The sequence below is a fragment of the Sitophilus oryzae genome, unplaced genomic scaffold (genome assembly GCF_002938485.1).
Source record: "Sitophilus oryzae breed Bouriz unplaced genomic scaffold, Soryzae_2.0 scaffold_811_pilon_pilon, whole genome shotgun sequence".
NCBI classification, from domain to species: domain Eukaryota; kingdom Metazoa; phylum Arthropoda; class Insecta; order Coleoptera; family Curculionidae; genus Sitophilus; species Sitophilus oryzae.
The window spans coordinates 1,290,191-1,304,643 of NW_022147430.1; the positions used below are offsets into that span (position 1 = coordinate 1,290,191).

The 14,453-nt window shown below is 29.8% G+C and overlaps 1 protein-coding gene and 1 long non-coding RNA gene across 4 annotated transcripts in view; one reads left to right on the forward strand and one right to left on the reverse strand.

Moving 5' to 3' along the window:
• The window catches only part of LOC115889155 (eIF-2-alpha kinase GCN2), a 103,209-nt gene that overhangs the window by 17,767 nt on the left and 70,989 nt on the right, over positions 1–14,453 (reverse strand). For all 3 annotated transcript variants that reach the window (XM_030909098.1, XM_030909097.1, XM_030909096.1), the window contains exons 20-21: positions 9,055–9,288; positions 7,267–7,480 (exon numbers count right to left, since the gene is read on the reverse strand). In XM_030909098.1, the coding sequence (XP_030764958.1) occupies positions 7,267–7,480; positions 9,055–9,288 (448 nt within the window). The remainder of the gene's footprint in view (positions 1–7,266; positions 7,481–9,054; positions 9,289–14,453) is intronic.
• On the forward strand, positions 10,346–11,189 carry LOC115889157. Its single transcript, XR_004051377.1, has 3 exons — positions 10,346–10,591; positions 10,669–10,825; positions 11,112–11,189. It is a non-coding gene; the product is annotated as an uncharacterized LOC115889157 (long non-coding RNA).

A 14,453-nucleotide genomic window follows, 5' to 3' on the forward strand; every position in this document is an offset into this window, starting at 1 on the left:
TAACCTAATTTACGTATCTCTATTTACGTCCATAAATACAACCCATTAAGTAGCATTTGCGGCCTAATAAACATCATGAACATAACCTAATAAAAGTTTTTGTAAACAAACTTAATTTTTTTTATTATGCCTAAAAAAACACTAAAAAGGCATTTAGACATTCATCTACATTTTACAGAAAGAGGTCGAGGCTTTTGCAAAATAATAATAGTAGTAGTGATATCTTCCCTCCGCCCACGAATGCTTTTTATCCGGAAGAGATGCTGCATTACATTGGTGCATCTTAATTTCATTTTTTAGCTTAGGAAACCAGCAGACCCAATCCTCCTCCCACATGTGAGGTGCTGGTTCCAATTCTTTTAAATTTTGTATATACTATCTTAAAAAAGTGGCTGCCCATTGTTTTAAAGAGAAAACAAAAACTAAAATATAGTTGCACAAATCCACAAATCATTGATACGCAAAGTGAGGTTACGTGGCGTACGTTGGAATTATATACGTCATAATACGATTGCCGGTCGTCCGGTTTGATGACTTCGGTCGTGTGAGACGACTAATGTTGGAGACCCGGTCGGAATTGGTATATTGGTAGTTCATATTAAGTCGGACACAGAAATCCGCCATTCTTAACAGGTATCCGATTGTCAGCAATTTTAAAATCGTTTTTTGTTTTTAAAATTTATATTCACATTCCGATTTCTAGTAGAATAATATTCATAAGGTTGAGTTTGGAGGGAACCACAGTACAGTTTTATGATTAAACCAGCTAGAAAATAAAAAAATATTTTGCGAGTTACTTTTTTATAGAAATTTATTTCATGAATCTACCTAATTTTGAAGGCGCTCGTTGTTTTCCGGAGTATTTTAATCAGATATATCAAACAAGTGACTTCCGTTGACAAAACTGATGTCTGGATTAATGATTCAGAATTATTATAATACGAAATTAGTAGGCACTTATAGTTCTATTCGAGGAGTGATTATGAATCCATTTGTAATTAGGTAGTTTGGTTAGGTTTTTATGTATTCTTGGTAGCGAATATGAAACCAAACGTAACGTAAGTGCTTAGCGACGAATTTTAAGTGACTAAAATCCAACGTAATATGACGTTGGTAATTAGTAGAATTACATTCCCTATTAGGTCAGATACCGACGTCGAGGCGTCTCGAATCTGTATTCCCCATTTAGGTGCAAATAAGGGTCGTCAGGCAGTCGAACCGACGTTGGTATCCGACGTCGGGTTTATTGAACGCGACGTATACCCGACGTTAGATAACGTCCAAATGCTACTTGGGTTTGATACTGTTTATACGTATATAATGACTTTAAAGCTTAATTGCACCGAATTTTTAATAAATAATTAAACAAAAAATTAAAAAAAACAACATCAGACTGATATCCCATCTCACATTATCCATCGTTATTGTATTTATTTATGCTGAAAGAGTTTTTAACTTTCTTTTATTTCCTTTTCCGAGTCTATAATTTTTTTTTACCACAGTAGTTTTTCAGACGTGTATTTGTAATAGAATTATTTATGGCAATTTTCACAATAACTTCAGCATTATGAAGTACATTGCGAAAAGTGCAATAATGTGTTTAATTAATTAAATAATAAATTAATTTAATAAAATATTTTTTATTGTGAATTCTAAAAAACTCCTCATAACTTTGCAAAACTTTGTTAAAAATTATATATTCAATCTACAGGGTTGTTCACCACATACGACACGGAGTATTGTAACTAAACGATTATATTTTTACAAATTGTAAGTTTTGGGTTCGATGAGGGACTATTAGAGGTACAATTTAAAAATAATTTTACAAGATACAGAGTGTCTCAAATAAGTAAAAAATATCGAAGTTGTATTTTTTTATATGGAACACCCTGTATATTATTACATTTTTAGTTTCTACGATTAAAATAAAGGTAAATTTGATTAAGGTTTATTATACTTAGACCTTACCGTTTTTGAAATATTTCAAATTTTGTGAAATTGCAGTAAAAATTTTAAGGCTTCATTTCTCCAAGGGTATCAAAGTTTTTAATACTAAATATTTACTGAAGTTTATTTATTGATCAGTTATTGTGTTGCAATAATAAAAATAATACTACTTTATACAGAGTGTCTAAAAATTTATTTTAAATAATTTCTAGCTTTAAACGCCAATAACTTCTTTAATTTAAATGGAACGCCCTGTATATTTTAGGAGAATCAGATGCACAATTTAATTGTCTATCAAATCGTATTATACCATCTTTTACCTATCCCTTCAAGTTTTCGTAGAAAATGCATTTCCTTATAATTTAGACCTCATTTATCAATATACCCATGGAATATTGACATTTTAGATTGTTTTTAAAGCAACAAATGTACAAAATCTACAGGCTAGTAATATTACGATAAAAAATTACCGACCAAATGATAATATTACTAGTAATAAAACGATAATATTACTAGTAATATTATCATTTTTAGCAAAACGATAATATTACTAGCCCATTTGTATGCAAAAAGAAAACTATTTAAATCCTTATAAAGAGTATATAGTTAATTAAATATAACACAATTATTTCGGTCCATATACCAATCAATTACATACTTCATTGTGTTCGTTAATAAATTATGCTAAATAAATGTGGATTTGAGTCAGAAATCAATATAATAATAAGTTATCAAAATGAACGTCTCTGTTGTTATAAATAAGCATTTATTAAAAGGTATTTTAAGGTGTTACTTTTTACCACACTGTCTAATACACATACAAAACCCTAACTAAGTTTTTTAGTATTTGGGTCAATTATTATTAATCAACGCAAACAGTCAGTTAATGTAGTTTGACTGGAATCATTTTTTAGTAGTTTTACTGGAATCATATTAATTGGTCTTCTTTAACAAATATTTAAACAGTTTTTTTTTATTTTTTAATGAAATAAACGAATTATATCGACAATATTAGTATCTGTACTCTTTAAAAATTTGGTACATCTTTAAAAATAATCTAAAATGTCAATATTCCATGGGTATATTGATAAATAAGTTCTAAATTATGAGAAAATGCATTTTCTACGGAAACTTAAAGAGATAGGTAAAAAATGGTATAATAAAATTTGATAGACAATTAAATTGTGTATCTGATTCTCATAAAATATACAGGGTGTTCCATTTAAATTAAACAAGTTATTGCCGTTTAAAGCTAATAATTATTTAAAATAAATTTTTAGACACTCTGTATAAGGTAGTATTATTTTTATTATTGCAACACAATTACTGATCAATAAATAAACTTCACTAAATATTTAGAACTAAAAACTTTGATACCCTTGGAGAAATGAAGCCTTAAAATTTTTACTGCAATTTCACAAAATTGAAAATATTTCAAAAACGGCAAGGTTTAAGTGTAATAAACCTTAATCAAATTTACATTTATTTTAATCGTAGAAACTAAAAATGTAATAATATACAGGGTGTTCTATTTAAAAAAATACAACTTTGATATTTTTTACTTATTTGGGACACTCTGTACCTTGTAAAATTATTTTTAAATTGTACCTCTAATAGTCCTTCATCGAACCCAAAACTTACGATTTGTAAAAATCTCATCGTTTAGCTTCAATACTCCGTGTCGTATGTGGTGAACAACCGTGTATATTAGTTATTTCATCTTTTGAAAACCTAAGACTGCCTCTAGTAAGTTTTATAAGTGAATTTTGTTCAATATGAATGTTGGCTGAAAATGTTAAATTATTCTTACATGTATCGCATTTAATTTTATTTAAGACAATATAACAGCAACATCATCCTAAATAAGCAATAACAGGCAGTTTTTCCTTCACACTTTCGATATCTTCTTCAGAAATAGTAATGTCAATCTTAAACCAACCTGATTCGATGGTACTTGTATCGCGTGGTATTTCTTTCAAGGTATTGTCATCATAAAATCATAACAAGAATCGCTTTTTATAGAACAAAAACAAGTAGATTTTAATGAATTTTTGATCTTAAGTTTATTTTCGCCTTCATATAATTATTGAATAGAAATATTGTACTGACTCCCAGCTAACTGTCTATATTTTCCAAACGTACTTTCAAGAGGATCAGTTTGACATTTTTCTCTATACTCTGTTTTTTTTCTCAGGTAAGATTTCGACAGACGATGACAGAAGAAAAGCCGATGACGTCCCATACCAATCTATTTATTTTACTAAAAAAAGTTTCTAGTAATTTTTAAGTTATCTATGGATGGGTTTAAATATAAATCCGTCATGCGTCGTGTCTTGTTGTTTTTAACCAGTTTTATTGGTTTATTTAAAAAATGACAGATCGTATTTCAATTTTATTGGTTTGACGGAACGATGAACGACAAACGGACGCCGATGCGTATGAACTCGCCTTTAGATTTTTGTCATTTTTGACGCTTGTCAAAGTCTTGCCAAATTATAGGTTATAATTTTGTGCCAACTTTTGTTAAATACCCTGCGTTTTGGAAGATGATGCATTTTGATTCGTATTATTACGTGTGTTTTGTGTCTTTTGAAATCAAGTGGAGGAAAAATCGAGTGAAAATTAACTGTAGACCCAGAGCACAGTTTATGGTTAATACTCGCTGCCCAGGCAGAAAGTCTTATACACCAATGAAGTTGCCATCGATAAAGTTTGTATACAATTTCGTCGTAGATAAGTGCATCTCGTATATGGTAGAAGGATCAAACTAAACACATACTAAAAACTGGAGTAGCTGTAAAATATCGACATCACACGATAGGTAAATAATGGATTTTAGTACTGCAGAAAAATAATGTCAAAAGGTACTGGTTTAAAAAAATTAAGATTAAAGTTAATTAATCAACCTCTAAGGTATAAAATTTGGTAGGTGTTATTATTAATAAAATAGTTTGTTTTATTTATCTATGTTATTTTATTTATTCCTGTGGAATATTACAAATTTGTATTTGTACATAAGTTATATTGATAAATATAATCATAAATGCGGGTAGTTTCATAAAGCTTGAAAGTAAATAATAATTCTTTTTTATATTTTTTTGGTATGTACCGTTTTTACAAAAACACATACCGTTTTTATTAAATAAAATAACTCGATTACATTTTTTCAGTTTTATACAGTTTTTTTCACAATATTTTGAAGTAATCACTTGTCATCTTGTCAATCAAATTTTAAATATATCCTGCTATGCGTTCCAGTTGTACCAACTTATTTCTTTGTAAAATAAAATAAACTACTTTGAAATTAAAATGACAGACACGTCTATCACTGTCAAGGATCTTCTCGTTGGACAGACTATAGTAAAACATACCTCATATTTATCTCATTAAAACAATATTTTATATTACTTCAAGCTCAACTTTTTACTCAACTCAAGTTAATAACTTTAATTGATCACATATAAAAGTTAGAAATTTATTATTTTCATTACATTTTAAAGAATTTCGTAAATAACAAGCAAGACTAATAATTTGTTCAGTATTTTCAAGTATATTCAAACAACGCGCGGCGTCGTCGCGCCGTGGAAGGGAACGTAAAATACCGGTAAAATACATCAAATATGCTATAAAAAATATCTATTTTTTATCGTTTTTTTTTATGTTATACGCTATTGTCATCTTAAAGTATCCCTTTATTAAATTTGATTGATAAAAAGTGAGAGATAAACATTTATTGACTGGTATGACTTTTTTCCGTATACTATTAAATTGTAGCATTTTCATTTTCCACAAATGCTACTTTCTTTTATTATAGACAGTTTTTTATTATTGTATCGATATTCTTTTTACATTTCTACAACACTTAAATTTCGGAACGCTCTCTATCGAAAATATTGGATCGTACCCTGGTGTATCGACAAGACGGGAAACGTCAAAATCGTCACCTCGGATAGCCGAGGTCACTGTGCCGAGGTCACTGTGCCATTTTTAAGAAAATTTTATTTGGCTGGTATTTTTCACAATATGGGAAAAATATTGTGATTTTGTTATCCTATAGATGGTTGAAGGTCCCATATAGCTTTTGATTGTTGAGATTTTAATGGATCTATAGTTTTGGTAAGATTTTCTTTGACATTCCATTCGTTAAGAAATTAACAATACTTAACATTTTACTTTTAACTGGTTAAGTACTTGCCTTCAGCATTACTTTAACCCTTAAGTTATAAAATTTGACATTTTGTTACATTTTATATTTTTTTAACGCTTTAAGTATTTGCCTTCAGCATTACTAAAACTTTACCTGTATTTGATTATTAAAATAATCATGTTGTATGAATTGATCATTCGGATTTAACATCTGTTTATCTTAACCTTTTATATCATTACGATCTTTGACCTTTAAGGGCAATCTTGGGTACAGATTTTCCCCTTAACTATATATAAACAAAAAGGTTCATGAATCTTCGTAATAAGTCAAGTCAAATTTAAATATTTATTATTCGAATATAACCAAGACCGTCTCTAAAAGTATTCCTTTTATATTATAATTGTTTGAAAAAATAATATTTAAAAAGATATAGTTTGATTTTAGACAAGTTTTAAGATAGAGTTTCTTAAACATATTTCTTATATATTAATGTACATAACTGCTGTGCCGAATAGGTACCGAATATTAATAAATCTTATTTTTTTGGGTATTTGAATTGTTTCATTGGTTGATCCAGTTTCTCAAAATATAATATATAATTAATAGCTATACTAATTTTAGTTTCCATTCAATTAATACACTTGTACAAATTTTCTTATTTCAGTCTGTACTATCCTTTGTAAAGTATCAGCATCTTTTTGAAATAAGTGGCGCCCTTTGGTATGGAGTGTAAGGTATAGGTGGGTATCATATTTTTTTAGCCAAGTGCAGAAGCAAAAGCTTGTTCCCACCGCCTCCGATATAAGAGTAGCCGTTCGCAACATTTTGACTTAAATTCTCAATAAAAGGAAAGTTTTTGTCACAAAATCTATTTTTATATATTATAATATTTTTAAAAACTCGAATAAAAACATTTTAAAACTTCGAAATATAACAGCCGAGTGAAGAAAAGATCCACAATTTGAACTTATATCGGGTAATTATCAATGCTGCTAAATAGAGTTACGCCTCCAGTTCGTGACGCCTCAGTCATTTCGCAGGTGCCGATTTAACTCGCTAAGTATTTATCTAACAAACTTGTTGGATAAAAGGCAACAAAAACACTAGATACTAGTTAATATGTCCGATAAGTTCTGAACATATTTATATCAAGACATGTGAAAATAACTTACCAACTGCTGATTGTTGAACGTCTTTTGTGATCATATTAGTTTGTTCCATAATGTTTCTATAGTAGGCAATCATTGCATCGTATCTTCCGCCTATGGCTACAACTTCTTTGTTATCGTGTTTCCTTTTCTTTTTCAGTTCGCAGACAAACTGACAGATCATTCCCGAATATTGTTGAACATTATATACTAATCCCGGCGCAACCACAAAATCAAACTATAAAACAAATCCTATCTAATACAAATTATCACAGAAATACATAGAGGGTGTCCCAGAAATGAGTGCAAATATTTTAAGGGGTGGTAGATCTGGTCAAAATAAACATATTTTCTCTTCACCATTTTTAAAATAAATTGAAAATAACAAGAGTTATTTAACTTTGAAAATTTAAAAAAATAATCGCAACATTTTGAGAACCGCCGCCGCCGGCAGATATCGCCAACTACATCCAATTACCCGGATCGAGCCCGGATTTCAGGTAATTCGACGCACTGTGTTGCCATATGGACAAAAAAGTATATGTTTAAAAGTAAGTCATAAAATCACAACACCTGAGGAGTTTGCAGAGATGCATTACATTTTTAAGATTGTGATATTATTACATAAAATAAATTAAAAGTTAAATGTTTAAAAGTTAAAAAAGTTAAATTAAAAAACTTACCCCAACATTAAAATATATACTTATGATGATACTTATGACAGATCGATGTAACTGTGACAGTTCTCTTTTTCGATACACACTTAACTAAAATACACTTCACTGTGCTGCTTTTTCAAATTCAAGACATTCGAAGCAATCAAATTCGTATTAAATTTTAAAAATAAAACAAAAAAACATGAAAGGAAACAAACAAAACACAAACGAATTGATTATTGATAAGGCTACGAAAAAGAAATTTCTAAAATGTTTATCGTAATTCAGAATTCAATATATCGAAAACAGCCCGACGAATAATACGTGTTTAAAATTTTTGAGTGAACCATGTATTTTCTTAGATTGAAAGTAGTTCGTACAGTGGCGATAAGAGATAATAATTCTGAACATTTATTCATTCAGAAAGGTATTCAAAGTAATGTGCGCTTTTCAATGTGTTTTGTAAATCAGTGGTTGAAATAAAATAGAGAAACATGAAAGAAAACAAACAAAACAAAAATGAATCGATTATTCGTTGGGCTGTTTTCGATATATTGAATTCTAAATTACGATAAACATTTTAGGAATTTCTTTTTTGTGACCTGATTGTTAATAATATGATAAATCATTATTTAATTTATTCCAAAATAAAGTTATTTTGCAGCATAACAAAGATTTTCGTAAACGTCATAAACGTAATGTAACTAAAACATTACGTTTATGACGTTTACGAAAATCTTTGTTATGCTTTTTTTTATGCTAATCTTTGTTATGCTAATTTTCGGTGGTTTTTGTTAAGTTTTCAATGAAAGGATAAGTACTAAAAATAATTAATGTGTTTTTTTTTCTATAATTATTAATAATGAGCACTGATAAAAGAGAAATTTAACATTCCTAATTTTTGGAGTAGAAATTTGTCTATGAATGTATAAATGTAAAACTATGTAGCATGTGGATAACATAGGAGGTTGCAACACTACAAGTGGCACTAAAAAGTTTTTTCAAATTTCCCGGAAAATGTTAAGAAAAATTTTAAATTTTCAACATTTTTTTTTCGCAAAAAAAACTCATTTGCGTGTTTCTGGGGTTGAACTATACTACCAGTTAAAATATTTGCACTTATTTCTGGGCCACCCTGTATAATTCAGCCGCTTACATCAATACCATACAGCTCAGCATTGTCTACGATTGTTCTTAATTCTGCTAGAGCTTCTTTAGCCAAATTGCTTGCTTCGCTTGATTTCTTTTTTATTATCATCTGAAACTGGTTCACGACTTTGTCCATTTCATACTCGCTGTACAACAAATTAACTAAAACGTGGATCATGTTATCAGATAGACCTCTTTGTTGTAAAAAAGTATGAATTTGTAATTTTGGTACTTTGCCTTCCTATAATTTTAAAAAGAAACGTTTAGCTAAATGAAATCAAAATATTGGTACAAATATCATAATTTAATATTTTTTTTAATAAATTAATTTAATCAAACGTCTTGTACAACTAATTTGTTAGTGTAAATACAGCTTCATTAATTACATACACATCGAGGATCTTTTGTTCAAATTCTGTTGGTGAATTAGAACATGTACCGGGTGGCCAACTAAGAATGGACGCCGGCTGTATCTCAGAAACTACTTATCGTATAACTTTGGGAAAAAAATTCTAATAAGTAAATCGACCAAGAGAAATGGCTGGACATTATTTTCAAGTTCGAAAAATGTCCGCAAGGAGGCGTTTCTCTAATAGCCAATCAGAAAACAGGGCCTTTCTCAAAAATATGCAGGTGAACAGGTATTTTAAATATTACTATTGTAAATCATCAAGAAATTAGGTAATTTATTTTATATAGAGTATTTTGCTCTATCTCAGAAAATAAAGTGGTGGGGGAAAGTTAAACTTGTTTTTATTAAAATAAGGATAACTCTGGTTTAGGTTGCCCGATTTAAAAAACTAGGGCTGGTTTAAAATAGATTTTCTTGGTTACACAATTTTTGTCGTAGTGGCTAGTGGACATTGTTTGACATCATTACAGATATTGCGCTTTTGCATAAAAAATTTAAATAGGAGGCTATATTTCTCTTTGCATAGTTCAATAGAGCACAAAATTTCCAAAATATCAACGTAAACCGCTACTTTCTATCTTCTCTCTAACCGGAGATATTAAGAGAACAAATCATGTTAGGCTGCCGCTTAGGATTATATAGTCTAAAATTATAGTAGTAGGCTAGAAACAAAAACAGGTAAACTGGTCACGTCAAAATATCAAAACGTTTAAGTCATATACAAACTAAAATATATGGGAAACTGAAATTGAGAACTTTGAAAGGACTTTTTCACCGCAACCAGTTATACACAAATTTATTAGTTCTGTGACGAACCACCGGTCGCGCTTGAGGAAAAAATATTATGACTTTTAGCGTACCTATTCTCTGCTTTTAGCGTTTTTCAAATCAAATCAAGTCAGTTTTAATCAAATAATATGCACCGTCAAAAATCGAAAAAAGTTTTACTGAAATTTTAGTGATGGTTTAAACTTTTTATTAAAAACATTGATGGAATCAGGCCGTAAACCCTTTCATAAGTATGTTGTTCCGATGCCGGCATGCATGGAGTTGTTTTCCAAAAGACATACATTCTCGAAGAACGGCCCTTCATTATTTCAAAAGTGATATCTATAAGTGCGAAACCTTAAAAGTAAGTATATATGCATTTAGTTAAATAAAGAACGTTTTCAGATATTTTGTTCTAATAAAATTAAAATAATCTTTTAGATGATCAACCTACTGGTAATTTGGTGTCCAGTGATGGCAATCCAGGTACAAACCCTGTATTTACAGACAAACATTTGTTGTAGAACTTTTTGGTGGACCACTCTCTCGTTGGTATTAGACATGTACTGTTACCTGAGAAAAGCAGTAACTGAAAAGGGTAGGTACCTACACCGTGGGCCAAATTAAAGTCGCAAAATATTCAGTAATGAAGATGAACATTATTATTTTAAAAAAAAATATCATATCAACTTTATAAAAAATATTTTAATTGAGCTGTAAATAAAAAAGTTATGGCACTGCCTACTTTAATTTGGCAGAGAGTGATTCAATTATTAGATATTCCAAAGTTTATTAAAAATATTAATATGTATTACGAATCCAAACTGAATTTGGTTTATTGAAATTATCGTTTTAAATGTTTTAAATTGTATCTATCATTTTAGAGAAAGGATCAGATAACCCAAATCATGAATCTTCAGAGTGCAGATGATGCAGTTTTTGTGAGTGAGGTAAGATCTGCCTCTTGTAAGACCTCTTTCAAGAATTTAACCCAGGGTTTACACCCAAGTTAGGTAAGAATTAAAAAATATAATAAGTGGAGCATACTACTCAAAAATGTAAATTTGCTTTATCAGCAATTGTTTTTGAATCCTGCTTATATTTTTTTTTTAAAAGGCATATAAACACCATAATTATTTCTTATGAAAAATAATGCCTGTGTTAACTTAAAGACTAAGATAAAAAGTTCATAGCCAATTTCTGTTGAGATTTTAGAGCCCTCAACGGCATCAACTTTTAATTTTTTCATCCTATAAACCATACTCGAGGTTTTTTTATGTGTCACATAATTATACATATTTATTTGTTTCAGATCTCAAGCATAACAAAGGAATCGTACAACCTGAGAATTCAGTTTAATTACTGAGATCAAGGATGATGAAACATGCATTATGATTATACAGAGCTACAAAGAGTTATGTTGAGAATCCAAATTATCATAATGAATTGAGACGATTTCTACCCAGGTATTGACCTGGGTAGAAATTGAGGAAAATGCAGAATAAAAGGCATTTTTATATTAATGTTATGAATCCAATGTTTTATCAAATCGTCACATAGATAATATTTCTGTACGCATAATAGTAAAATTAAAAAGGTCAGCTTAAAACAACTTTAATTATCCATCGCGTGCGAAAAACAGTGCTTCGCATATGGCTTCGGCTTCGGCGCGCTTCGCACAAGTGCGCATCATGCTTTAAACTTTTGCGAAGCGTCGGAGCGGCCAAAATGTCATTGGATTAATTGCATGTATTTTGATTCTTCGCGTTACTTCGCTTTAATCCGTGGGTCTGCATTTTTATACATAGATACCATTCATGGTACAAAGAATACAAGGTATGATATTGCGCAGGTTGGTCGCTACGTCACAGGTGATAACAGGCGCTATTGGTCAGCACGCTCCGCGCGCCAGTTCAAATCGTCGAGGTATTGTTATAAACCTGTTTTTTTTGTTTATATACCGTCATTGAATTATCGCTAAGCAAGTTACTGTGGAGCAGTGCGTAAGGAGTTGGGCTAGGAAGCGAGAGACCGAAGTTCGAATCTCGGCGGGACACACGGGGGTGTCACTTGTATGGGAAAACGGGCAACAGTCAAATTTAAACGTGCCAGGAACAACGACAAAGAAAGCAACATCTGCCAGGCATTGGCTTTCTTTGTCACTCACATTGCATAAATCATGATACCGCGGCCATTTTGCCAACAAAGAAGCTGGCCGGGGTGTCCTGGCAAGTGATTTAAAACAATTTTGCTTTTTTACAATATTAAATTACCATTTGGATGTATTTAATGCGATTATTCAGCTAACTGGTAAGTCAGAAATTACACACAAATACTTTATTGGTAAATACAACTAAGATGTAAACGTATTTTTGTATTTTTAGATTTCAACTTTTGCAAAGACCCGCCGATAGAACTTGCCTGGCAGCGTACCTGTTTAACTAAACGTATTATTTCCTGATAATAATATCAAAACACGTAAGTACCTCTATAATTTATGATGAAAAATGATTTTGATTATGTTTTATGTTATTTAAATACTTTCTAACCTCAAATAATAGTAAGATCCTTGTTTATATCGCACAGCCCGTTCAAAACTGTATTGTCTTCAAAAAATGTTAACAAAAAGAAACAATTATTACAAAAACAATATCCTTTTAATCTGATTTATACCTCAGAAGGATGCCAGTAAAATTTTATTAAATCAACATTATATTATTTGGCTATTAATATGCAAAAAGGAGCATATTGCCTTAACTTAAATTTTCTTTTACTTCTGTTGACAATGTTCTCTATATTCTCTATTTTAGTTAGTAAACTTTTGAACAGGATGTGCGATATATAAAATACATAATATATCCAAGGGTATGATCTGATAAAAGTATTTTTTGATGCATTTTTTGGTTGTTTATGCACGTTGGCTTGGTTTATGTTTTATTAACCTTATATTTATTTGGTATAATAGTTTTTTTTGCCTTTGGAATGGCATGCATTGAGGCTAGATAGTGTTTGATTAGATCATTAAAGGAATTTAAATTTGCACATATTTTTTGTGATATTAGTGAGTTATTATGATACAACTACTAGGTAGTTGTATCATAGTGCCTTATTATTTACCTATTATATACTTATGTATTATCACTGATAACATACTACTAAAATGTATTTTTAATAGATGTTTATCTTTCCAATTCACTAGTTATTTGCAAAATGTATTTTTAACTAATTTAAGTCATTAATTGACCATCTTTCTTTTTCAGGTTCCCGGATATTCTTTTTCATTGTTAAAAAAATACATATATTTCAATATTATTATAATATAAATCCCAGCTCTAAAAAATAAATGATATTGTTTACTAAATGTGTAATTTATTTACTATAAATTTTCTCTGAAAATAATAAGTCTTTAATAATATCATTGCTTTGCTGTGTAAAGTTAATAGACATATTTTTTAATACTTTAAATTATATTAAAGTAATAAAAAATATGTTTATTAACTTTAAACAGTAAGTCAGTGATACTTATAAAAATATTTTTTTAAAAATTTCCCCTCTTTTAAGCCCCGCCCCTCCAATTCCCCTCAATTTAGCTAGTACTGCCAGGCGACACCAGGTGGCGTCTGTTTCCATTTTTTAACATGAAGTTAGCATTTCTTTAATGTACCTATTCTCTGGCGGGACATAACTTTTTTTTTTAAATACTGTTGTATTCTATAGTTTATTTTTGTAGTATAAAAGAAAGAACTATTTATTCGGTTATTTTTTAATCTGCGGTATTAATATAAATTGATTGTTGGTACAATACCTCATTTAATATAAAATAATATTCTACTTTTTGAAATGTATCTGGCCCTAATTGTACCTAAAAGTAATATATTGTTACAGTGATATACCAATGTAAACTATTTAATATTTCAGTCACTTAAAAAGTTAATTTGCATTGAATAATTGCCTAGGATCAAAGGAAATTTGAGCTATTTTGCATTGAATAATTGCCTAGGATCAAAGGAAATTTGAGCTATAAAATCCTTGATGGGCATATTCTGGGTATGCAAATACTTCTTCTAAATTTTGGGTTTCGTTCAACCGATTTATTCTCAAAACCTGAAACATCTACATATAAAAAGAAGCACAGGTCACTAATTATAATAAACTTCACCCTTGGAATTACTTCTATCACAATTACAATACATTCATCTGCATTGGCATTTTCTACTTTTCGATGG